Source organism: Branchiostoma floridae, unplaced genomic scaffold (genome assembly GCF_000003815.2).
Source record: "Branchiostoma floridae strain S238N-H82 unplaced genomic scaffold, Bfl_VNyyK Sc7u5tJ_1387, whole genome shotgun sequence".
Taxonomy (NCBI): domain Eukaryota; kingdom Metazoa; phylum Chordata; class Leptocardii; order Amphioxiformes; family Branchiostomatidae; genus Branchiostoma; species Branchiostoma floridae.
Window position 1 is genome coordinate 78,922 of NW_023365711.1, and position 23,704 is coordinate 102,625.

Genomic DNA, 23,704 nt, shown 5'->3' on the forward strand with positions numbered 1-23,704 from the left:
TCGTGTAAATCACACTGCCTTTATTTCGTCAATTTGAAACTGTAGAAATACATAATTCATTAGTGACCTCTTATAGACTGGTCAGATCTCCCAGCATTCGACCACAAGGATCTTAATGATCTTTAAGTTAAGAAACATCCAAGAAATGCATGCAAAAGAGAAAAACCTGACTTAAGACAGCAAACAATCAAGACATTGCTTTTCACAAATGGTCTACATTATAGGTTTAACAATCTGCCATTTACGCAATTCTATAAAAGATTCAAGAACTGTTGATAAACTCGTCATACAGTGAGCAAGTTGAAACAAACATTTTAACATTTGTCATGGAAACTCATCTGTGTTGGTAATAACTATAGTACAATGCTTTAAGTTAACTTTCTTCCGACACTAACCACAATGACCACTGACCGGCTTCTTCAACATCATTAATGACCAATCACTATACAGAACATGGGCCATGGGGAATCACTCCCAGGGCCAATTACCATTTCACTAGCCTGGGTACCATCCGGAAAGTAGTTCGCTCCGACGTTCATTATATACCATATACAGTCGCTTCTAGCTCTGACATTCATAATACACTATATACAGTCGCTTCACTGATAGCAGAAGCGAACATAAGAGTGAACTACTATCCGGATGGTACCCAGGCTACCATTTCACTGGACAAAATCAGAATAGTGAGGTACATGTATAACATAGGCCATATACATCAGGGCACTCCAGCCATGACTTACAGAGACAGTGGAATTTATTAACTTCCTGGCACATCTGACCCATAGCTAACATCACGTTTATACAGTGGATGTAGCACATTTAATCCACGATTCAAACGAAAGTCTTGGAAATACTTTCTCACTGTGTCAATTCAATTATTCATACCTCTTGTAATGACTGGTTTCTGGTCTGGGGAAAGATACAAGATGGAAAAGTTAGAATGGTTGATATGAAGCTCTAATTGCACAATTCACATTTTTTGTGATTTAATGTCAGTTAAGTACAAGTCTGAGAGTTTCTTTTTGCGATGTGACTTTGCTACCAATGTCATGTCGTATCACAGACATTTCCATGCATTTAGGTTGTGTCTAGTAGTAGTACAGAGGTTTATAGCATTCAGATGTTGGAAACACTTCCTTACCGTAGTAAGTAAACGCCGCTTTGATCACAATCCGCATTTTATCACTCCAATTCTGTGGGAAAGATGGTATTCAAAGATAGTGAGGGGAATTCAAACAACACATGACTATATGTATCACCAGTATGGTTGAATGCTGATCCCTTTATGAACAGGTCTGCCAGACATTGTTGGGCACACTAGGGGTGGGTACCAGTACAGAAAATCCAGGTAATATATATATATATCTATAGGTACCGTCCAGGTCCAGTGGACCAGGTCCAGGTCCATACCGGAACCTGGACCTTATTGTGAAAACTTGTGATTGGGCAATACTCAAAACAATAGTCCATTTCGCTACAAGGCAATCTGATGGAGTATCCGAATTCTACAGGCAATGTAAAAGCCCTATCTTCATGTAAACAATACTAATGTCCCTGTTACGTTTGACAGTAGAAACTTGGTAAAAGTGACTATCAGCTCTCCTCTACTCTTGGCCCGGAAAGTCCAAAACATGTGAACGCATGGCCGTATAATCTGTTCAATTACTAATCAGTCCAAAATCCGGTCCACTGATTTTTTCAGGGTCATTTTTTCCGGACCGGTTCAGCAAGAAACAGACTTTCTGTACCTAGTAATGACAATGTACCATGTGGGTGCACAAATGTAACAAACAAGTTTACCGTTGTATTACCCGATGGTCTCCTTGACGAAAATGGAATATCACATGGCCAGAAAGGCGGTTTTTCCTCTTCTTTCCATTTAAAGGGTCTTCTCAACACATTTCGGACCAGTATCCCAACGTATGTCCTCATTTCATCCTGTATAAAATTATATATTACTGTTTGTGAGCACTGGTATTCCATGGTAGATGTGATAGATATTGTTGACCTAAAGCAGGAAACTGATGGCCATCTGTTTACATGTAGGTCTGTGACCTACACTATACCACTTTCTATTTTCATGACCTCCATTAAACATCCCCAGTCCAGCTAGTGTCCCCAAAAATCATGTTGTACAGTAGAATCCTCATAAGTTTATGTTGATGAGGCACTCATTTTGCATGATCTATGTTCACCTTAGTTTGCTTACCTTCCAAATGCCATGGAAAAGAAGCTCCCATCATTTACCAATACAAAATTACTCATTAATTGTGCTAATTACATCTTATTTGTATAATTAATATCTATTGCAACGTTTGCCAGTTCTATCAGGAGATGCAGAGGATCTGTAAACTTCCCTCACATAATTGTTATTTGGTTACATAAATCATCACTCAAGCTATCAACATACCAAAACATCTATTGCTTCTTGAGAAATATGTTGTCGACAAACAAACAAGCAAACACATACACAGCCTGCTGCAGTGCCGGCAGAAAAATGCAAGGTGATCCATTTTCAAACTTGACCCTCCAGTGCACAAGCTACGTATACACACCTACCAAATACATGTAGATGTACCAGTATCCATCTACAACATCTTATGTTGCTGTCTACAACCAAATAAATACACAGCCTGCTGCAGTACCATAGGAAAATGCCAGGTAAACAATTTTGAACTTGACCTTCCTGTTCCAATCCATTCACAGCTTCTCCAGTTGTATGCTGTTGACCTACATACAGACCCACTACACCATGGTGCAACTGAAAATATAACCTTCTTGGCAAAGGTACAATGTAATTCACAGTAATTACCTCCATGAAGTATGTCATGGAGGATTTGGTGGTGTGTTGGTAGGGTGTGACAAACACTGGAAATGATAAGACTTTGGGCTCCCAAGAGGCTTCCCTTGGTACTGCAGTGGAACTTCATGTTTTGATATCTCGTGTTCTTAACAAGATATGGTCACGATTTTGGGGTGTTAGATATCTCTTGTGCTCAGGAAGACGTGACATGAATTTAGCCTGGCTGCTAATTGCAGGGGTATTTTTGTCAAATACTTCCAAAGAGGATACCTCAAGAAAGGGATAACGATTTTTATGACCTTTGGTATTTATTGTAGGTAGTGGTACAAAATAAAAATTAATACAAATTATGTAAGATAGGAGTATATTTGCATAATTAATTAGAATAATCTATCATAGCAGTTTTTCAATGTATCTTGTCTGGATATGGGTGGCAGGTAGCTTTTGACATCAAAACAAGGTTGTGCAGGTTTGTAACAATTGATTTTGGAACTGCAGGCCATTTTTGTCATAACATTCCATACAAAATAACTGAAGAAAGGAACAACTAATTTCCATCATTTTGGGTATGCAGGTAGCTTTGGCAAAGATGTAAATAGTCCCGTCTCTTATATGTACCCAGCGTCACATGTGCATCCTGTCCACCAACAAAGTAATGTTATGCACTGACTCTCCCTCCCCAAACAACAATAAAACAAAATGACCACACTGTTCACTGAACATTGTCTGCAAAATGTGCCAACAGTTACACGGTGTCACTAGTGTAGCCAGCTTTGAAGAAGCATGATTTGGCGGTTGATCTTTTCTTGTTGGAAGAAATCATGGGCTATTAGACCATTTTTCTGAGCTATTAAAAAAGGCAGCTTTCTTGGCCTGGATCGCAACTCAAGAGAAAACGCTACTAGTATGAGTGAAGGTTATAAATCTACATTGTGGGGTTGTGTGACCTTAACCAAGTTCTCCTATGTTTAATATCGTCCCTTGGATAGGATGTTAAGTGTAGATCCCGTGTTTGAGGAGTTAGCCACACCCCATGCACGTTAAAGAACCCACACATCTTTTGAATAAGAGTAGGGGTATGCCCTGTGTGTGATGATACAAACAAATCCTTCCGTCTGGAGTTGATTCACTACAATTCACTGGGAAGGATGCCTGGCAAACCTACATCTTGTATCAGCCATATGGTGCTTTACATCTGATTCACCCGGATGGGAGACCTGTCGCAATCTTGTATCAGCCAAAGAAAGGGCATATCACACATACATGTATACATGGTGGTATCATCCCCCCAGTGCCTAACCATTTCGAGGTCTCATGAAGACCAGCCTAAATACCAAATATCAATACAAATCATATAGTCTGTCTCAAATTATGCTGTTAATACACACACACACACACACACACACACACACACACACACACACACATGCATAGATATGCTACTGAAGACATAACCTCGTGGCAAAGCTAACAAGTGAACATACCTGACTCATGTCCTCCAGCTTTCTGGGCAACTCGGGCAGCCTCCGTAAGTCTGTGTGAATATTTGGAACATGAATAGGACATTTATACAGGTAACAAAGCAAGACATTGCAGATTATGCAAATAAGGAGCTGATTTGCATAACTAGTGCCATAATTCCTCAGTGTTAAATCATGAGAATTTCACACACGACATATGCATAATGAAATGTAAATCTTGACATTTGGGCGGTAGATAGCTTTTAGCGTCATGACAAAGTGGGGCAAGTTTGAGCCCTCTAACATTTGATTTTATATCTGCAGGGGCATTCCAATGAGAATAACTGCATAAAGGATTACAATGAATTGTCTTCATTTTAGGCATGCAGGTAGCTAAAGCAAGGATGTTCATAATTTTATACATGTTATGAAAATGTGGACTCAATTTGCATTAAGTTCATCTACTACTCCATGGCCAGCATAACTTACCTTCGACTTCCCGTCTTAGCTGCGCTATCACTTCCTGAAGCTGCTGTGGTTGAAAAGAAGGAATGTTATATTTCTAAGGAACTGGTACATTTATTTCCTTCATGTTCTGTGCAATGTAGGTCAGTGCTAAATCATAATAGACTTTGCAATTTTATGTTCTAAGTTTAAGAGTAAAAAGCCCCTGTTAATTGTGGCTATTTGCCCCAATGTCAGATATTTGCGAAACTGGTACCTGTTGAAGCTGTTAATTACAAGCTGCCAACTTTCAGTTTGAGGGAGCAACACTTTTTCTGCTTGTCTCAAAGTAAGGAGAACTTTTCCTAAGGACAATGACATAACCTTTTATAAAGCATCATGAATTGAACAGTTGAATGGTATGAACGATATTTGTCTTGGGCTTGTCTTGCCCATCTCCTGTTGTCCTGCAACCTTCCTGTCAACTTGCTTATAAATGTTTTGTCCATTATTCTCTTCTGTCAGTCATTTTTGAACAATAGAAACTTTTTCACTCTCATATGAAATATCATCGATATGTATTACTATAAACTCTTCTGTACAGAAGCCCCTGTACCACACATACATTACTCACCTGTGCTTGTGTCTGTGGGAGGCCCTCTTCCTCTTGCTCGGCTGACACATTCAGAGAATCCTCATTCTTGCCAGACAACTGAAAAAAATTCATCTTGTGTTAGTGTGCTTGAAATCTGTCGGACCATTGTTTTTGTAGAAACTTTTGCATTAAAAATTGCATTTTCCACAACATTTGAATGTGCTGCATAGTTTTCCATCAGATGCATACCTTTTCACATGGTGATTTCCATTGTTTTTTTGTTAAATTTGTACAGATTTTATAACATTTAAGCAAAATCTTAGGCACCCATTATCCTTCCTTCCCTCCCTCCATCCCTTTCTCCCACTTAGCTCGAGTGCCATGGGGCAAGATTACCCACACCACAACAGCATCAGCTTAATAATAAGAGGGGAACATAAATTAACAGTTACTCTACAGTCATTCTCAATTAATTGACCTGAAATAGATGGAGACACGGGTCATCACAAGTAAAAAAGAAGAGTTCAGGGTAATTTAAGCATTCTCAGAATGATCAAATCTTTACTTGTTTTACTATTGTAGTCCATGTGGAAAAAGAAGAAGTGAGGAGAAATTTGAAGATAACAAGCTGTGATTGAGGGTATTTAAGATTTGTATTTGAAATGAGCTGGCCCAAACCTATGGAGCCCCTGCTGTTGTGAAGTGGGTAACCTTGTGTATTCCCCTATCTTAATTTGTGGGCCATGCTTAAATGACTTAGATGAACTCATTAGGCCCCGTCCATACTCACAGCAGCAATCACTGAGTCATATCGCTGGTTGATGTTTGCTATCTTGTGTTCCACGGAACGTGCCCCTTCCCCGGGACTCAACTCCATCACTTTGGCTCCAGCCTCGTTCATGTTCGCCACCAGGTGCTTGTGTTCATCAACCTGCTTCTTGTATTCCTGAAAATAAAGCAAAAACATCATCATGATCTGGATTTTTATATTTCAGCCATACATAGTATGGTGAAATATATTTATATTTCAGCCATACCATATATGGTATGGTGAAATATATTGTATTCGTAATGTTTCTTTCTCCTGTCAAATCTTCAAATCGATTCTTCTCCGTCGTTCCGTGACCGAATGACCTGAAATTTGGCACAAGGGTAGAGTAGGTCAATACCGAGGTGCTTTTTTCTCATTTTTTCATATCTGCCTCTAAAATGATTTTATTGAAGTTTAAAGGTCACGTTTTGACCAAAACGGTATATTTTGGCCCCCTGTACCCTTGAATTACAATGGAATGACCTGAAATTTGGTGTAGATAGGCATTATATAGTTGGTAAAATGATCCAAGTAAAATTTTTGGCATAAACTAATCTCAAATTGTTAATTTCTGCACTTTTCTGAGGGTAAATTGGTTTTCTTTCGGCCTTCTCCCGTGAACTCCCGTGACCCCAGAGCCCACACGTGCCAGGTGCCAGCGGTCTGGGGAGAGCGAGAGTTAATTACTTTATGGACGCCAGCCAATCAGCGACGAGAAAGGCGAATGCTAGTTAATATTCATAAGCGGGGCCTTGCAATCCAGTATATACACAAACAGATGCATATTACAGCCTTACATTGGCCACACAGTGGCCATATGTTACCCTGTGCCCAGTTTGAAATTGTAGTTTGCGAGGATTTGGAGTCCAGACAGGGTCATTTGAGCGGCAGCGGACGGTACGCGTGCATTGAACGTTAGAATACAAGTCTGTGTTGATGAATTTACCAACATTTTGATGGCACTATCAATCATTTTCGCCAGATTTGATTTTGGGCGTTAGTTGAGAGACAATGGAGAAAATGTTACTTGGCAGAAAACGCGGGAAAATTGGACAGTTTGCGTTTAGTTCTGACACGTAAGTTTGACAGTGGCGAGAATGCATGTATTTTTTCCCGAACAAATGTAGGTACTTCTAGTGTTGTTGTTCTTTTTTGACGTAAACTTTGTACATTCAAATTGTAAGTAACTTTAAACTGCCAGAGTTTGAGCCCAATAAAAGACTCTTAGTACCAGAGTAACACCACTGACCTCCGAAAAGAAACCCCCGAACAAGGTAGAAACTCTCCTTTTAAAGACTTCCCCATCTTTTTCTCCCTCCTACTATTCTTTTCTTGCTCTGTTTTCCATGTCAAGTCATCTTACCCTGAATATCTCCTGCTCTTGTTCAGACATAGCAGCATCCTCAGCAGTAGCCATATCAGCCTCAACCTTGTCCAGCCAATCAGACAGCTTCTCAGTGGCATCTTTAAACTTCCTGGCCAGTGGGAGAGCTTGCTGCAATCTCTGCTGCCTGCCATTGGCCGTGGAGGAGATGTTGGCATATCGGTCCTCCAGGATGTCAAGTCTCTCTTGAATGACATGGACATCATCTCCTGTGGTGAAATTTGTTTAAAACATTTCGTTAAGACTTTTTTTTACTTTACATATCATCATATCCAATGACATGATCAGTTTCATGAGTCACTAAGACACATGTATTGACTGCATTCTGTTGACCAATCAGAGCAATTCATTTTGGAACATACCATCTGACAGGGGTGTCAGTACTAACCTGTAGCTTGTGTCAGGAGAGATTTCCCAGTTTCTACTGCGTCTTCTACAGCTGCCCTATGGTCAGTAATGTCTTTGGTGATGACCTAAGGAAAGGAAACAAAAAAAAGATCACAAGATGTTTTCTTTAGTCTGCTCAAGTTGGTCTCCACGACTACAGACTTTTTCCTGAATGTCCTTGAAACGGTCCCTGGCAGAGTCCATCTGACCCTTCACTGACACCTGTTCATCATGACATTCACTGTGTCCTGTCCTTGCCCAATTGGCTGCCGATGTGGCTTGTCGGGATCAGGTCACAGACCCGTAGAACCCTTGATCCTTCATTGGTGAGGTGCCCTTTGTGGCCTTTCCTTCTCCTCCACCGCATCTGGACCATTTACACCCTCAATAAGTGACTGCTCCGCCACCGTCCGGGTTTATCTCCTGCAAGGTAGAGCATCGTACAACCTGGCCACACCGTCTTGCTACCTCCACTAGACCCTACACTAATTTCAGATGTTCATCTCTAGTCTATCACTAGCATAAGCTAAGCTCCTGAGGTAGGATTTAACTGACTTCGCTATCAGCCGAGCCCTCATGATGTCCAAACATTCCCGCTAATCAGCAACATTTGCCCGAATGTCTGGCTTTCCACGGACATTAATCTGGCAGTCAGCTCCACCCCCACTGGCTTATAGACCCAAGGACTCTCACAAACATTCTTCATTTCACTGATAACTGTCATCGGTCCATCCATGGCTAAACTACTTGACTGAGAAACAACAAACTGCTTTCACCCTGCCCATACCTACAAAAAGCTATCACGTTTTTGATCATGACATCAGGACATAGTTCAAGCTAGGTCTCACAAGGCACGCTCTATACCTACCCCACCCCGGGAGACTGCGGAGTTCCACTAGCCCCCTGCTCAACCGTGGCTGTCGGTAGAGCTCCTGTCGACCCATCCTAACTGGAGTCCCTCTCAAAAAGTTGCAAGTATCATTGTCTACAACTAGTACAAGGATAACATACATGTGCACAGCAGAACAGAGTCTGACTTACTTTTCCGTCTACCACACAAAGAACAAGGAACATCGCACTGTCATAGATAAGTTTCTGTTTTTCAAAATCATTTCAGAATCACGGCACGAATTTCCTAAAGCCAAATTCAAAATCACACGAATCCACTTGGGACATTCAGATTGTTCCAGGCAAAGTCTATTAAACTCCACTGTACTCAGCTAGCTAACATTGAGGGATCGACACTTCACGGCTTTTCTTACATAACGGTACCACATCTAACTAAACAACCTGTATTTTGAGAACCTATGCTGCCTAACCAGAACTATCTTGTGTTGCACTTACACAGTCTACCAAATTTACACTACATCAACAGATTTACACTACACAAAACTGCTTCATGCTGGACTGCGACCGGCGGTGGTCTGGGGTGGTCATCTCTTGTGGTCTTTTAGCCACCTGAGTGTTGGTCACAGTCCCACATATCCCGTGCAGGGAGATATTACCGGATCCGTGCAGACAACGCCATGTAACAAAGGAGCAACCATCCTCTCTATACATATGTACCTACATTTCCATACTGCACTTCAATTTCAGTTGACACAAGTGTGGACCAACCATCTGCACTGTGCAGCTTCAGAGTAAAAGGCAAGAGTTAAAACAGTGAGCCAGGACACTAACCTGATGCTCTGTTGTGTCTGCCTCCATCTTGGCAGGGTCTGTGGTGATTGGCTGCTGAGATGACAGTTTCCTCTCTGTGGCCTCAACCCACTCCACCAGGGGGTCAAATGCATCCTTGAAATCCTTGGCAGCCTCCAAGATGTCTTCAAGTTTCTGTTTTCTGTGGCAGAAGATTCAAATATAGAGAGTTACTATATTATATAGGTCCTGGTCATTAGTGTTCTGCTCACAAATAGTTGAATGACGGGTTTACGGAAAAGGCTACCTGGGCTGTCTACCTGGGCTGTCTACCTGGGCTGGCTACCTGGGCTGGCTATCACGTCAGGCTACTTGGACCTATGAAAGCCCATTGGGACAAAAGCTGTTTTAGCAGTAGGGGTTGTTTGTGCTCAATGAAGAAGCTATGTGTGAAGGAACTGTATGTGAATGGGCTGTATGTGAAGGAGTTGTGTTTGAAGGAGCGGTGTGTGAAGGGGCTTTGTGTGAAGCAATTGTGTTTGTTACATAACCCAGAGGTTCTGGGTTCAAATCAGTTGATATGCCACCGATCTTGTGCCCTTGGGAAGGGCAATTAACACGACTTATCGGGCTGATTGGATTAGTCTTAAGACCGGTGGCTAGTTGGTCAAAGGCGTCCATGAGCCGTTCTTTAGTGGCTGTCAGGGTCAAGGCTTCTCCGCCATACATTAGGATCGACAATTGAATTGTGAGGAGCTTAAAATAAGCATTGCTAAAGTGCAAGGGTCTGGAACTGCTGCCATTCGGTGCTAACTCAGGTGACCTCAATACGACAGCAATTACCCCAGGTGTGGCCATAGGACTTAAGGTTTTGAACCACTTACACTGGGAAGGAAGGACCCCTAGTCTTTTCCGTAAGTGTGGTGGGTTCTTTGGCCTATCTGAGGGAGGGCCCTTACCGAAGCTAGGTACTCTTTTCTCTACCCTAGTGAATGGAGGAAAGTCGTGTTAAGAGCCCTTCCCAAGCGCACAAGATCGGTGGCATATCAACTGATTCGAACCTAGAACCTCTGGGTTAGGTAACATACATAGCTCCTTCAAACTTTTTAAACCGTTATAAATACAACAAGGAGTTATATAGATCAGTTTGTGTAAAACTGCCACACAGTGCCTGCTTGGTGGTGAGTTAATGGCATTTACAAGATATATAGACAGGGTGCTTGGATACAATTTAGTGATTCCCACTGTTACCTGTCTGCAGTGTTGATGGTGAGAGCGTCCCAGCGCTGGAACAGGTCCGTTAGCTGCTGCTGAATGTTCCTGCGGTCTCCAGGGTCTGCGATACTGGACAGCTGCTTTGCCTCCTGCTTCAGGGAGTCGACCGTCGGCTTCTTGTCATCCACTAGCCTCTTAAGCAGCTGTGAGATGAGAATAATTATTACCTAGGGCTGGATACGTTTTGGCTAGATCAGGTTTGAGTCTAGGTCCGAATCCAGAGGTTTAGGTTCAGGTCCGGACCTGAACCTGATCCTCTATAGTTGATATCTTACTTTGTAATCTTATGTTGAAAAAGTTTATTAAACCAATACTTAGTATTCAGATTAGTGTACTTTTTATGCCTTTTTGTCAGTGACTAACAAGCAGAAAGGAGATTGAAAGCAGTTTTATATTTATTTTGAGAACACGCTACACATAATTCACTGAAAACTTTGCTTTTTTGGGCTTTTGCATGACTTCCCTCTCGTCAGAAGTTCCCTTGTGTCGTAAATGGAGCAAAAGCACAAAATAGCGGCTTAACTTGCAGCCAATCACGTTCCAGCGAATCAAACAACGCCATCTACCGAGCAAGCTTAAACTGCACTCTCGCGGGACTTGAGGCGAGAACTGGCGAGAACCTGCGATATTTTGTCTAGAATCCAAGATGGCCGCCTGTTTGTTTTCGCCGAGCGCTAAAATTTCTTCCTGCAAGACCACACCAAGGACATTCTATCTGATAGAATGACAGTGTGTGAAGGAGCTGTTTGTGAAGGAGCTGTATTTGAAGGAGCCGTGTGTGAAGGGGCTGTGTATGAAGCAGCTGTGTTCGAAGGAGCTGTGTGTGTTACATATCAACTGATTTGAACCCAGAACCTCTGGGTTATGTAACAAACACAATTGCTTCACACAAAGCCCCTTCACACTCCGCTCCTTCAAACACAACTCCTTCACATACAGCCCATTCACATACAGTTCCTTCACACATAGCTTCTTCATTGAGCACAAACAACCCCTACTGCTAAAACTGCTTTTGTCCCAATGGGCTTTCGTAGGTCCAAGTAGCCTGACGTGATAGCCAGTGAAGGTTGACAGCCCAGGTAATAATATCTTAGCAGCAGGCCATGGTACGTGTTGTCTTCCAGTGAGTGCTAGCTGACTTTGGTAACTGACTAAACAGAACTTTATAATCACCTTCTGCTCCTGAAGTTGTGCCTCAATGATCTTCAACTGAGAAGATGGTGGTCTCTGGTTGGTCACAAGTTCTTCTGTGTCAGACAGCCACTCAGATAAGGTCTCCATCTTAGCCTCCCACTCAGACACCTTGGAAGAAATGGATGGGTCAGCAACTTGAAATCATTATTATTATATTTTTTATTATTATATATACTTAATATTTCAATCATTTTTAGGTTTTCTAGGTGGCAAAAGTAAGTCATAATATGGACATGTAACTTGGGAAAAAGATGCATTGATCATTGGCCAAATTAGTCGCTTGAGAAATTGCAGTAAACCTGGCAATATTGTGCCAATGGATGTTACCCCTGTGTCAGGGATATCAATCCCAGCAGCAGTATATAATCAAATAATGGATACAACTATCATCAGAGGTAAGCTTCGCCAGTTATTGTCCACATCCCATGTATTTCCTTACCTTTGATGCTAGGCTGTTCCATCTATCATTCACTGCTTCCAGATCAGCCATCAGACCACTGGTGTCCACCTGTGTCTGCAAAGGCTCGATGTGTGCATGCTGATCCTCCTGTAATAGAGTGGCAAAGGGCATCTGAACAAACATGTGCTACTCAGTGAGTCCATCAATGTCTATGCATCTTAGCAGAGAAAATTTCTAAGCTCAATTTTTAACAAGAGTCTGAAAACTCAAACCTGCATGAAATATTGTTTTGTGAAGGTGCGTTTGGTGTGTTGTGGGGTTGATATGGTTTGACAAAATTGTTCCATCATTGTTTTTATATATCTACCTATGATAAATGGTGATATCCAAAACTACACCTTTCTAGTAACCCCACCATTTTTTCCATATGTTCCTATTTTTTCATTCTTTGATGCAATTGTTGGAGAGTGAAATGTCATGTATATAGTAAAGCTTAATCACACAGCTGGCCTTGATTGTTATATAAAGGTCAACAAAATAACTGATTGTAAATTTGCACAGCATTCAGGTCTTTCCCTTAGACATTAACTTTTTTGAGTTAAAAAGAAGAAAAAAATGCCCTCTAACCTCTAATTCCAAAGCATCCAGTCTGGCCTGTGTAGCAGACAGTTCACTGTCCATCTAAAGAACGCACAATTCTAAACTCAGATTTACAATACAATTGTCCTTCTACTCTAAACACACATTACATGCATTTGATGTTCAAACAAAATAGTACTTGTAGGAAATTAATGAACTTTCACTGTCATTTCATGAAACTTCAATATAGCCACATGACTAGCCACCCACCCTGTTGGTTGTATCCTTGATGTCTGCACAATGGGCTTGAATCACCTCTAACCTGTGCTGAACCTGCAACCCACAAACAATAACATGAATACAGATAAAGTCATATATATCACACATCATATTACATTACCATTTCCCCATGTAAGGCCTAGAGTTCAGTCATACAGAGATAATGATAACAGTAAGAGAACAGAGCACTTTGAAATACATGAACAGTTTCACAACATTGATTAATCAATACAACATAGATGGTCTCACACTCAGTTTCGTTTCCATGCCAACCTGTTACTCACAGGGTCAGCATGGGAACCAAATTGAGTATGAGAAAGGAGTAGAAACAGCCTCCTAGCTCCCTAGATTTGAACGCACGCCGATCACAGGCAGCCAGACCACAAACCCAGACACTAAACCGTTATGCCAAAAGGCTTAGGGCCCTTTGGCAAGGTCAGTTGGCAGTGCTTGAACCACAGTTACACAGTCACTAGAAGCTGCAGCAATGAATTTTTCCAAACACACTAATGTGCACAAATATGTGGGGCATTTCTGAAGTTTGAACAACTTTGTGGAAAGTACTAGTATCATAATTGGTGAATGGGTTGACTTTAAAAATCAATAATCTGGACACAAGGCACAGAACTTTGTATTTTTACCCCTATAGGGGCACTGGCCTCAGGCTTTACAGATGATGGAAAGTGATTTGCATAATATTAATAATAATAACCGTCTTGTCAAATTTTGAAAATCCTGTATACTGTTTTCCACTAGTTTTCCAAGAAAACAAAATTTTGTCAGATCCAGATTATAAGTTGCAGCAAATAAATGTACCACTCATAGCTACTTCTCACAAAAAAGCTCAGATGTTGTATGGGCCTTCAGTTTCAAATCCTTGTTTGAACTAAGCCTTGACTTTCAACAAAGACCATCCCATGTCCAACCTAGAAACTTGTATCAAAACTCTTATCGGTCTTTGCGAAGTGCAAGTATCTCACAACAGATTTAGCTAAGTCAATTGACACCTGTGTGTCAAGAGGTCTAGATCTGCTAACAAGGCTTGTTTTGGTCTCCAGAATTACTAGAATACAGAGCTCTGTACCATTAGCCAGCTCAAACCCTAATACATTACCTGTGTGGCTTTGTTTGGTGTGTCTTGTTGTTATTCATCTTTATCCTTGCAGTTTAGTTGAAGATGACAATTTTTCATGTGCAGTCAAACCTTCATGTCTCATCTATTATCTCCACAGTCTTATCTTTCAGTCAGGTATTCAATCACAAAATATATCAAACTTATCAAAATATTCTGTTTTTTTGAAGGAGAGATTGCATTGCCCATAAAAATGTTTGGATTTCATTGTGAACAGGGCATTCGTGATGTTCAAACAAAATTGAATCATGATTAAAAAGTGGTTGTATTCTCACTGTGGACGTGCCACACGCCGTAGGACAAATCTAACTTTATTTAATCAAACTTGGCAGTCAAAAAGTCAGACTGAATTGTGCCGATTTTACAAATAAATTCCAACAAGTTAATACTGCAAATTCAATGGCAATTAAAATCAAATAATACAATTTTAAAACCATTTCATGTGTCAGTTAAAATCTCTTCACGACAACATCAAAACTACATGTATACATTTAGGCAACGCGAATGATATTGCACATAGTGACATTCGTCTCAGACTAAATCTAGTAAGTCTCTCGCTGCCCTCGCCACAAACAAGTTCCTATGTCTCTCAGTACGGCTGACTGGCAGTTAATACGGCTTTCTATGTCTCAGTTCATATCATGGTTCCTCAGTTGGTTGAAGGAAGACTTGACACAGGTGTGAGGGGTCTTTCAGAATCCTTTTCAACTCGCGCAGAGATGCCTCCTTTCACCTTGACTCTAGAGTTGGCAGTTTGTTACAGGGTAAGCCACATATCTTAAGACATGTCTTTTGAACTTTTTCCAAATCGTCTGACAAACCTCGCGGGAGACCGCTCCAGACAGGGGAGCCATACTCTAGCACCGGGCGGATGAAAGATTTTGTATATTTGCAAGAGAACATCTGAAGGTAACCCAGCACGTCACGCTACATGCAGGTAATGTATACGCGGTTGAGCCTTTTGAGTTTTTGCATGTATTCAACATATGAAACCATGCTGAGAGTCATGAATCAGGTGGTTTGTGTCCTGTAGCAATAAGTCCCACAGAAACACCTCGTACACCTTGCCCAGACAGCTCATTAGGGAAATGCGTCTGAAATCTTCAGGACCTTTGGGCCTGGTCGTATTCGGTACCGGCACCACCAGTACTGTTCTTTTCATTGTATGGAGGAGATGCCCTGTTATAGGCATGCATTGTAGATATTGCACAATACAGGAGGAAGCTCTTCATAGAAGTTGGACAGTAGCCATGGCGGTATATGATCTCCCCCAGTCGCCTTCCGAGGATTCACCTTCTTCATTTGAAGTTTCACTTGCCCTATACTTATTTCTGGTATGGCTCGATGTGATATGGTCAGATATTTCTGTCAGGCTGGGTATGACTCTATCCACATTTGATCACACAGACGCAAAGTGTTCACTTAAGTCTGTTACAGAGCACGCTGTACTGTTTCCTCTTGGCTTGGATGCCCCGATCAAAGACTTCACTGTGTTGAACCAGCGTGACCGCCCCAGGCTTCATCTGCTCCACTTCCTCCTTGTAGAACCAGCGTTTTGCACGATCCAGGCAGCGCTGAACTTTATTCCGTAGTCTGTTATAGCAAGATTTGTCGCCCGAGAAGTAAGCTCTCTGCCTCTCCTCAATCAGCCGCTTAATCCCAGGAGTAATCCAAGCCTTGTCATTAGATGTAACTCTCCCCTTCTTTAGTGGTACGTACTTGTCGATAAGTGGGCGCAGTATGGAGTAAAGTCTGTTTACCTCGAGCACTGCGTTATCAGTGTCCTCCATCGATGAGAAGTCTGTCAGATTGAGTGCTAACCCCAGGCCTCTTTCATCAGATGTCAATGTGTTATTCATTATTCAAATTCCTGTTGCACACTTGACAAAACACCTTGACATGAACCAGGAAAAACTGCCATACAACAAATATAGAAGTGAGTGTTTACTGTGTCTGTGTAAAAAAACAACAGTGTTCTGTGCAGGTATTTCTCTGGCTGTCTTTAGTCATCAACTCCTGGAGATAAGTACTCACATATAAGCATGCATATCAGTTCAGTGGAAAAACAGGACAAACTGGACAAGCCAAGAAATACAATAATATAAAATTGGACCAACTTACGTGCAGGACAATTGTGATTGTCTCTCCTCCATTGAAGCCGTGGTCATACCTAGCATGCCTCTGGCAGGCAGGCACACACGTCCTAGCTCTTCACAGCCATACCGGAAGTGAAAAGAGACTCCTCCCACTTCCGCCTGTGGCTGTGCTCCCGTGAAACCCCAGTTACTTTGAATCCAGCTGCAGTACTGGCCGAAGAACTTAGGGCGGGCATATACCAATGCAGAACCTGCAACACAAAGATAGGGCGGGTATGACCACGGCTTCAATGGAGGAGAGACAATCACAATTGTCCTGCACGTAAGTTGGTCCAATTTTATATTGTCTCTCTCCATTTCCGCCGTGGTCATACCTAGCATGACTTCATAGCAGAGGCCAGTACTGATTAACCAGAGAGACAAAAAGAAATTGTTGCAGAACATTCCAAATGTCAAAACAAAAGCCCAGTTAGCTGCTTTCATCATTACTTTAGACAGAACCCTGGCTGTGTAGGCAGTAGAGGTCGGAGCCCTCCTAAAAAAGCGTCCTGTGAAAAGAAACATTGGATCCAAATCTGCTAGATGCAGATAGAAAACTGCACAGCATTCCAGAGCTGAGAAGCTCGCAGAACAAGCCATGTCTGAAAAGAACGGAATATTCATATTCTATGAAAAAGAGCTTGCAAACACAAGGCATAACACCTTTAATTAATAGCCCAAAACAAGTACAGGGAATGCTGATTGGCGAAGACCTTGTTGGTCATTTACTTGTATATGGAAAAACCATAACCCAAGTGTGAAAAAGAGGTCGTTCGATCCATTTTGGTGAAGACGAAGACGTTCTATTCGCATCTGAAAATGCCAAATGTTGGACTCTTCCTACCGAGTCTCAGCATGGAGTCTCAGCATGGGATCTGGAAGAGAACTATTTCAGGCGAGCACCTGTGGAGCAAATTCAACGCCACAGGAAAGCACCAGCCTGACACGCTTGGTCAGAGGAGAATTCAAATGAATATAAAATGTGTACTCTCGTGCTGGGTACCACCTGATTCATTCAAAAAGAAAAAAGATGAAAAGGAGGAATAAATCGACTCAATTTTACTCAAATCTTCATAACAGAGACAGAAGTCCTATAAAACTTTCTCTGGCAAGAAAGTAAATAACGTTATAACACATAAACCGCCTTGACCTGTGGGCAAGGAACTGGGCAAACCGTCAAAGGTTGCTATGGGAACGTGCTGTAGAAACGATCCGGGAAGATCGAAGCACACGCCTGTAAGAAAAACACCGGAATCCTTGTGAAGTAACGCGTGAATACGGAACGACCCGAAACTCTGTGAAGCCGCCTACCGTTTCCAGCAAGAGCGGTAAGTATAACTGGCCGGCTGAGTACCTGAAATGAACGCACCAATCATTAACGGTTAATGCCGTAACAAAAAGTACTCGTCCCACTGTGTGGGTGAACAAGAAAGCCCATGGCTAAGAGTGCAAAATCGAAACACGTTCGAATGCTGTAAAAGTCGTCGGAGATGACCGGTACCGTACAAGGTAACGAACACGCTAACTCGAAAGCCGAGTATGGATGCGCTACTACGGAAGCGCTAAAATCCCGTCTGCACAGACGAAAACCGAAACTGACGGCTGGCGTAGCCCACATCAGAAAAACTACAACGGTATACAAAAAACCATGGAAGTAACCCGGGTAAAAAAGACAAAGGCTCGATGAAACAACGCGGCAAAAACAATGTGTTGCACGTCAGAAGACGAGTCACTCAAGTGCGAGAGACGCCATATTAAAAATACACGCAAAGTCTGACCTAAAAACAGCGCCATGTAGCGATTGTCGCATGAACTACAATGGACATGTAACATACGCGTTGACGGCAGACGAATGTGATGTGGTCAGGATGAGCTAAGCTTGAACTTGGAACCCGACGGACGAACAAGAGATGCTTGAACAAGGCCTATTTGAAAGGCAGCCTATCTAGTCCGTCGAGAAAAGAATGTACCACAAAGGTCTTTCATTCATACACTCATAAGGCACACGGCTTGTGATGACAATGGTAAAAAGATTAACACGTAAACAGCTGATGGCGAAGTCCGACCTAACACCACGTTCCAAAGCGGCCACCGCCGTAGCGGTAAAATATTCAAAGGGTAAAATATTCAAAAGAAGCGTGAGACTTCCTAACACCCGAGGTCAACGCCTGGCTAGCCTACAAAAAAAACGGCGAAAATGCGCGTCTAAAAGATCCGAAAACAAATCGAAAACTGGTACGCGAGAGCGAAAACAATCGAAAACATACATCAGCGAAAAGAAACTCAAGTAACAAAAACCGCGAAGACCTAAAATGGTCAGACAACTCTGAAACAGCGGAAGCTGCTTGATCAGCTTGAAACAGAATAACCAAGGAGCTTTTAAGAAAAGTCGAACACGATAGCGATCAACGCTAACGAAGCCACGAAAATTTTACATGACAGTGACGACGAGTGACCCGAACGAGAAATATTACGGAAAGTGCGCTCAACGATCCATTCCAATACATTTGCATAAAAATGCTAAGCAACCTGGCGATCTAAGCCAAGTAGTAACAGCAAATTTTGCATAACAGTCAACAATAAACAGCGGAGCGAAAACAATGGGTTTAACAAACCCTCATTTACCTCTAAAGAGGCGTAGCATGGCTCCATACTGGAAGTACTGGCAGTAAAACAATGAAAACCACATAACTTTACTGCATAAACTCTCCCCATGGAGAAACATTTTTCCAACCCTACCTGGCACAATCATGAACGTACTATAACGTTCTCAGTAAACAAAGAATCAACAACTCAAGAATTTGAGAAAATTCATGAACGGTATGAAACGGATTACTTTAAAAACTTGGCAGAGACGTCGCTACGAGACTGCCAGCGTGAGAAAAATCCTCGCCAAAAGGCACTGGGTGCCTCCTACGGTCATTTTGACCCTGTTAGACGGGATTGAAGTAATAAAAAACACCGCAAAAAGTCATTTGGGCGAGTATAACACGCACCACGAAAGTGAACAAAAACATACATGTACCTCAGCTTGACGCCTATGGTTAGGCACGTTGCTATAGTCCTGAATTGGACTTTCCACTCACCTGCAGCATGGCTTGGAATACACTTACCTACCATCGCTGCATTCGGTGCTTGTGTCCGCTCAGCGGAAGGCGCCCTGGAACCGTAGACGATTGCGGCGCCAGTCAGGATGGTTCTATGTGGCCTAGGCCTGCAGTCTCCAGCAGCATGGCTCATAAACGGCCCTGCGTACGTCTTGATGGCGGTCTGCCAGCAGAGCAAGAAACGACGGCTGATACTAGTCACACTCCCGGTCTGCATGCCGGCTGTGTGAGAATCGTCGGGCTCCGAAAAGGCCGCACTACATCTCAGATACATTCTCGTGTCCGCTGACACCTGATACATGCTGCTGTGACCCATGACCAAATTCCGAGGAAGACTGGTTGGAATGGGTTCTCTGCTGTTGTGTCCCAAAGGTGTCACATGGTGCACCATTATTGTGTTGGCAGCACATCCGCGCTACCCTGCCGAAGTGGGCTCGGTGGAACTGCAAACGTCTCCACCCAGGCAGGAATGTGGTGCGAGCGTAGCTCACCTGAAACACTTTCATAGCAATGTATGCACGTGGATTGGGACACAGCATTTAAACACTTTCAATATAGTGACGACAAAACAGCACTCAGCTTCTGTGCATATGTCGCTCGAGGAACGAGCAAAAACACCCTGACGTGAAACTAATTTGAACAATGACCAGGACTCAAACGAGCTTGCTCACCTGGTAATGAAGGATAATGAATCATAGACACTCCGTGACTACTCAAATACCCATCTGCTTCCTGGCTCCGTGTCGGGAAACGAGCCCCGGTCTCCCGCGTGACAGGCGAGGATACTCGCCACTATACAAACACGGAAGTGGGGCTGCTCAAGTAAAAATACTGCGGGAAATTTCCGTAAAACACATATCGGTCACAAGACGGGGCGTAGTGAGGACTACGCGCGGCGACAGTATGCCGCGGAAACAAACTTACCTGATAAAAGGCGGAAGGGCCCGCGGGCGGTTGGAACATGCTGCCGAAGCGGTCGAGGAGACGAAGCCTAGACGTCGCTGTAAACAAACCGCTGATAACTACTACGAATACCCAAAAAAACGCGGACACGGTTCGACATGTTGGTGAACGATGACTCTCTGAGCGACGTGCCGCTCTCCTATTAAACCGCCGCGGGAAACTCTGCCGAAAAACGGTCGGTCAACCGCACGTCAATATTAGCATGGGAGGATGCTGGTCATTCCACTCCTGCGGAGCCACGGGTGTCCGCCCACCTAGTAGTAGCTCGTTTTGCTGGCTACTCTCCGGAAACAAAGAGACTCGCACAACGCCAACAAGCGCTCAGCTTCCGTCGAAGATTCCAGGGGCGAGGGGGCGGATGCGTGCCTGGACATGTTGCCCGTCACACGTGTCGGAGCTGCGTAAGATTTGACGCGACCAAACCTCCTCACGCACGAAAAAAACACTTCCCAGAAGTGTATTAGCAAAGAAACTAAGAACTTAGAGACTAGACATGTCTATTAACACTCAAACGAAACTTGTAATAGAAGTAAACGCGAAAAAACGCGGAGCTAGAAACGCGTGTGTGTAACCTGCGTAGCGAGAAAAAGAACTGGGGTTTCACGGGAGCACAGCCACAGGCGGAAGTGGGAGGAGTCTCTTTTCACTTCCGGTATGGCTGTGAAGAGCTAGGACGTGTGTGCCTGCCTGCCAGAGGCATGCTAGGTATGACCACGGCGGAAATGGAGAGAGACAATCATTGTTATCTTAATTTGTGGGCCATGCTTAAATGACTTAGATGAACTCATTAGGCCCCGTCCATACTCACAGCAGCAATCACTGAGTCATATCGCTGGTTGATGTTTGCTATCTTGTGTTCCACGGAACGTGTCCCTTCCCCGGGACTCAACTCCATCACTTTGGCTCCAGCCTCGTTCATGTTCGCCACCAGGTGCTTGTGTCCATCAACCTGCTTCTTGTATTCCTGAAAATAAAGCAAAACATCATCATGATCTGGATTTTTATATTTCTTTTTTTCACAAAGTTTTTAGAATGCTTTGGTTATAAACATAACATTACCTGGAAAGGCATTAATGAAACGGATATTTTTCAACTTTTCATTTTACAGTTTCCTCTTCTTTTATAAAAGACTTCCCCATCTTTATCTCCCTCCTACTATTCTTTTCTTGCTGTTTTCCATGTCAAGTCATCTTACCCTGAATATCTCCTGCTCTTGTTCAGAACCAGCAGCAACCTCAGCTGTACCCATATCAGCCTCAACCTTGTCCAGCCAATCAGACAGCTTCTCAGTGGCATCTTTAAACTTCCTGGCCAGTGGGAGAGCTTGCTGCAATCTCTGCTGCCTGCCATTGGCCGTGGAGGAGATGTTGGCATATCGGTCCTCCAGGATGCCAAGTCTCTCTTGAATGACATGGACATCATCTCCTGTGGTGAAATTTGTTTAAAACATTTCCTTAAGACTTTTTTTTACTTTACATATCATCATATCCAATGACATGATTAGTTTCATGAGTCACTAAGACACATGTATTGACTGCATTCTGTTGACCAATCAGAGCAATTCATTTTGGAACATACCATCTGACAGGGGTGTCAGTACTAACCTGTAGCTTGTGTCAGGAGAGAGTTCCCAGTTTCTACTGCGTCTTCTACAGCTGCCCTATGGTCAGTAATGTCTTTGGTGATGACCTAAGGAAAGGAAACAAAAAAAGCCAATCTATCACAAGATGCTTTCTTTAGCCTGCTCTAGTTGGTCTCCACGACAACAGACTTTTTCCTGAATGTCCTTGAAACGGTCCCTGACAGCGTCCATCTGACCCTTCACTGACACCTGTTCATCATCACTACAAAGCTCCATCTATGATTGGCCAGCTTTGGTCACCTGACTGACTGCTGCCTCCTGATTGGCCACTTCATCAGCCAATGCCTGAAGAGTTTGTGGTTAGACAATCTTAAAAGGAGAGAATATTTTCAAGTTCAATCCACTATATATGGTTAAAACATAAAGCTAGGTTGTACTTTTGGGCGATGACATTGCTTTGGCACAATATGGTCAATACAAGCAATGCCAATTCAAACTGGAGTCTACTCAAAATATTTAAAATCCAAGGTTTTGCTGTTTTCCATGTCAAGTCATCTTACCCTGAATCTCTCCAGCTCTTGTTCAGAACCAGCAGCAACCTCAGCTGTACCCATATCAGCCTCAACCTTGTCCAGCCAATCAGACAGCTTCTCAGTGGCATCTTTAAACTTCCTGGCCAGTGGGAGAGCTTGCTGCAATCTCTGCTGCCTGCCATTGGCCGTGGAGGAGATGTTGGCATATCGGTCCTCCAGGATGTCAAGTCTCTCTTGAATGACATGGACATCATCTCCTGTGGTGAAATTTGTTAAAAACATTTCGTTAAGACTTTTTTTTACTTTACATATCATCATATCCAATGACATGATCAGTTTCATGAGTCACTAAGACACATGTATTGACTGCATTCTGTTGACCAATCAGAGCAATTCATTTTGGAACATACCATCTGACAAGGGTGTCAGTACTAACCTGTAGCTTGTGTCAGGAGAGATTTCCCAGTTTCTACTGCGTCTTCTACAGCTGCCCTATGGTCAGTAATGTCTTTGGTGATGACCTAAGGAAAGGAAACAAAAAAAAGATCACAAGATGTTTTCTTTAGTCTGCTCAAGTTGGTCTCCACGACTACAGACTTTTTCCTGAATGTCCTTGAAACGGTCCCTGGCAGAGTCCATCTGACCCTTCACTGACACCTGTTCATCATCAGTGTGTATACACTGTAGTTAGCACTTAGAGAAGGGTTAGACAGAACAAAAATTTCTCGATGGTTTTGGGTTCAAGGCAAATTATTCATGAGAAAACCACGAACATAAAACCACATTGAAAATTTCTGTATTTGCAATACATGCATGTAAGTCATAGAGTTGTTGAAGGAACATTGTAAGATTTGCTAATATCAGATGCAGGGTTGTAGCCAGCCTGAAATAATTTTCCGTCCCCTCAATTTTAAATCCAATTGCACGCCGAAGGGGCGATGTTCCCAGGGGTTCCGGGGGCATGCCCCACAGGAAATTTTTGAAATCTAAACCCTCTGAAATG

General features: G+C 42.8%; 2 protein-coding genes across 4 annotated transcripts; both read right to left on the reverse strand.

Annotated features, from left to right (window-relative positions):
- LOC118407516 (microtubule-actin cross-linking factor 1-like) lies at positions 1 to 23,248 on the reverse strand. 3 transcript variants are annotated; one of them, XM_035807995.1, is made up of 20 exons: positions 23,138 to 23,248; positions 22,729 to 22,958; positions 22,191 to 22,275; positions 21,782 to 22,011; positions 21,395 to 21,550; positions 13,241 to 13,303; positions 13,019 to 13,072; positions 12,431 to 12,538; positions 11,971 to 12,099; positions 10,774 to 10,940; positions 9,565 to 9,724; positions 7,886 to 7,970; positions 7,477 to 7,706; positions 6,093 to 6,248; positions 5,342 to 5,419; positions 4,753 to 4,792; positions 4,288 to 4,337; positions 1,801 to 1,938; positions 1,142 to 1,193; positions 1 to 909 (listed from the first exon to the last, which is right to left on the reverse strand). In XM_035807995.1, exons 2-20 carry the CDS (start codon positions 22,780 to 22,782, stop codon positions 872 to 874), a joined length of 2,073 nt encoding a protein of 690 aa, XP_035663888.1. In that variant the 5' UTR covers positions 22,783 to 22,958; positions 23,138 to 23,248; the 3' UTR covers positions 1 to 871. The 3 variants fall into 3 exon arrangements, with proteins under 3 accessions (XP_035663888.1, XP_035663886.1, XP_035663889.1); XM_035807993.1 differs by having other exon boundaries at positions 4,753 to 4,795; XM_035807996.1 differs by lacking the exon at positions 13,019 to 13,072 and having other exon boundaries at positions 4,753 to 4,795.
- On the reverse strand, positions 16,481 to 21,322 carry LOC118407517. Its single transcript, XM_035807997.1, has 3 exons — positions 20,548 to 21,322; positions 19,630 to 20,122; positions 16,481 to 16,728 (listed from the first exon to the last, which is right to left on the reverse strand). The coding sequence occupies exons 2-3, from the start codon at positions 20,012 to 20,014 to the stop codon at positions 16,499 to 16,501; spliced, it is 615 nt and encodes a 204-aa protein (XP_035663890.1). The 5' UTR covers positions 20,015 to 20,122; positions 20,548 to 21,322; the 3' UTR covers positions 16,481 to 16,498.
- Positions 23,249 to 23,704: the final 456 nt, after the last annotated feature.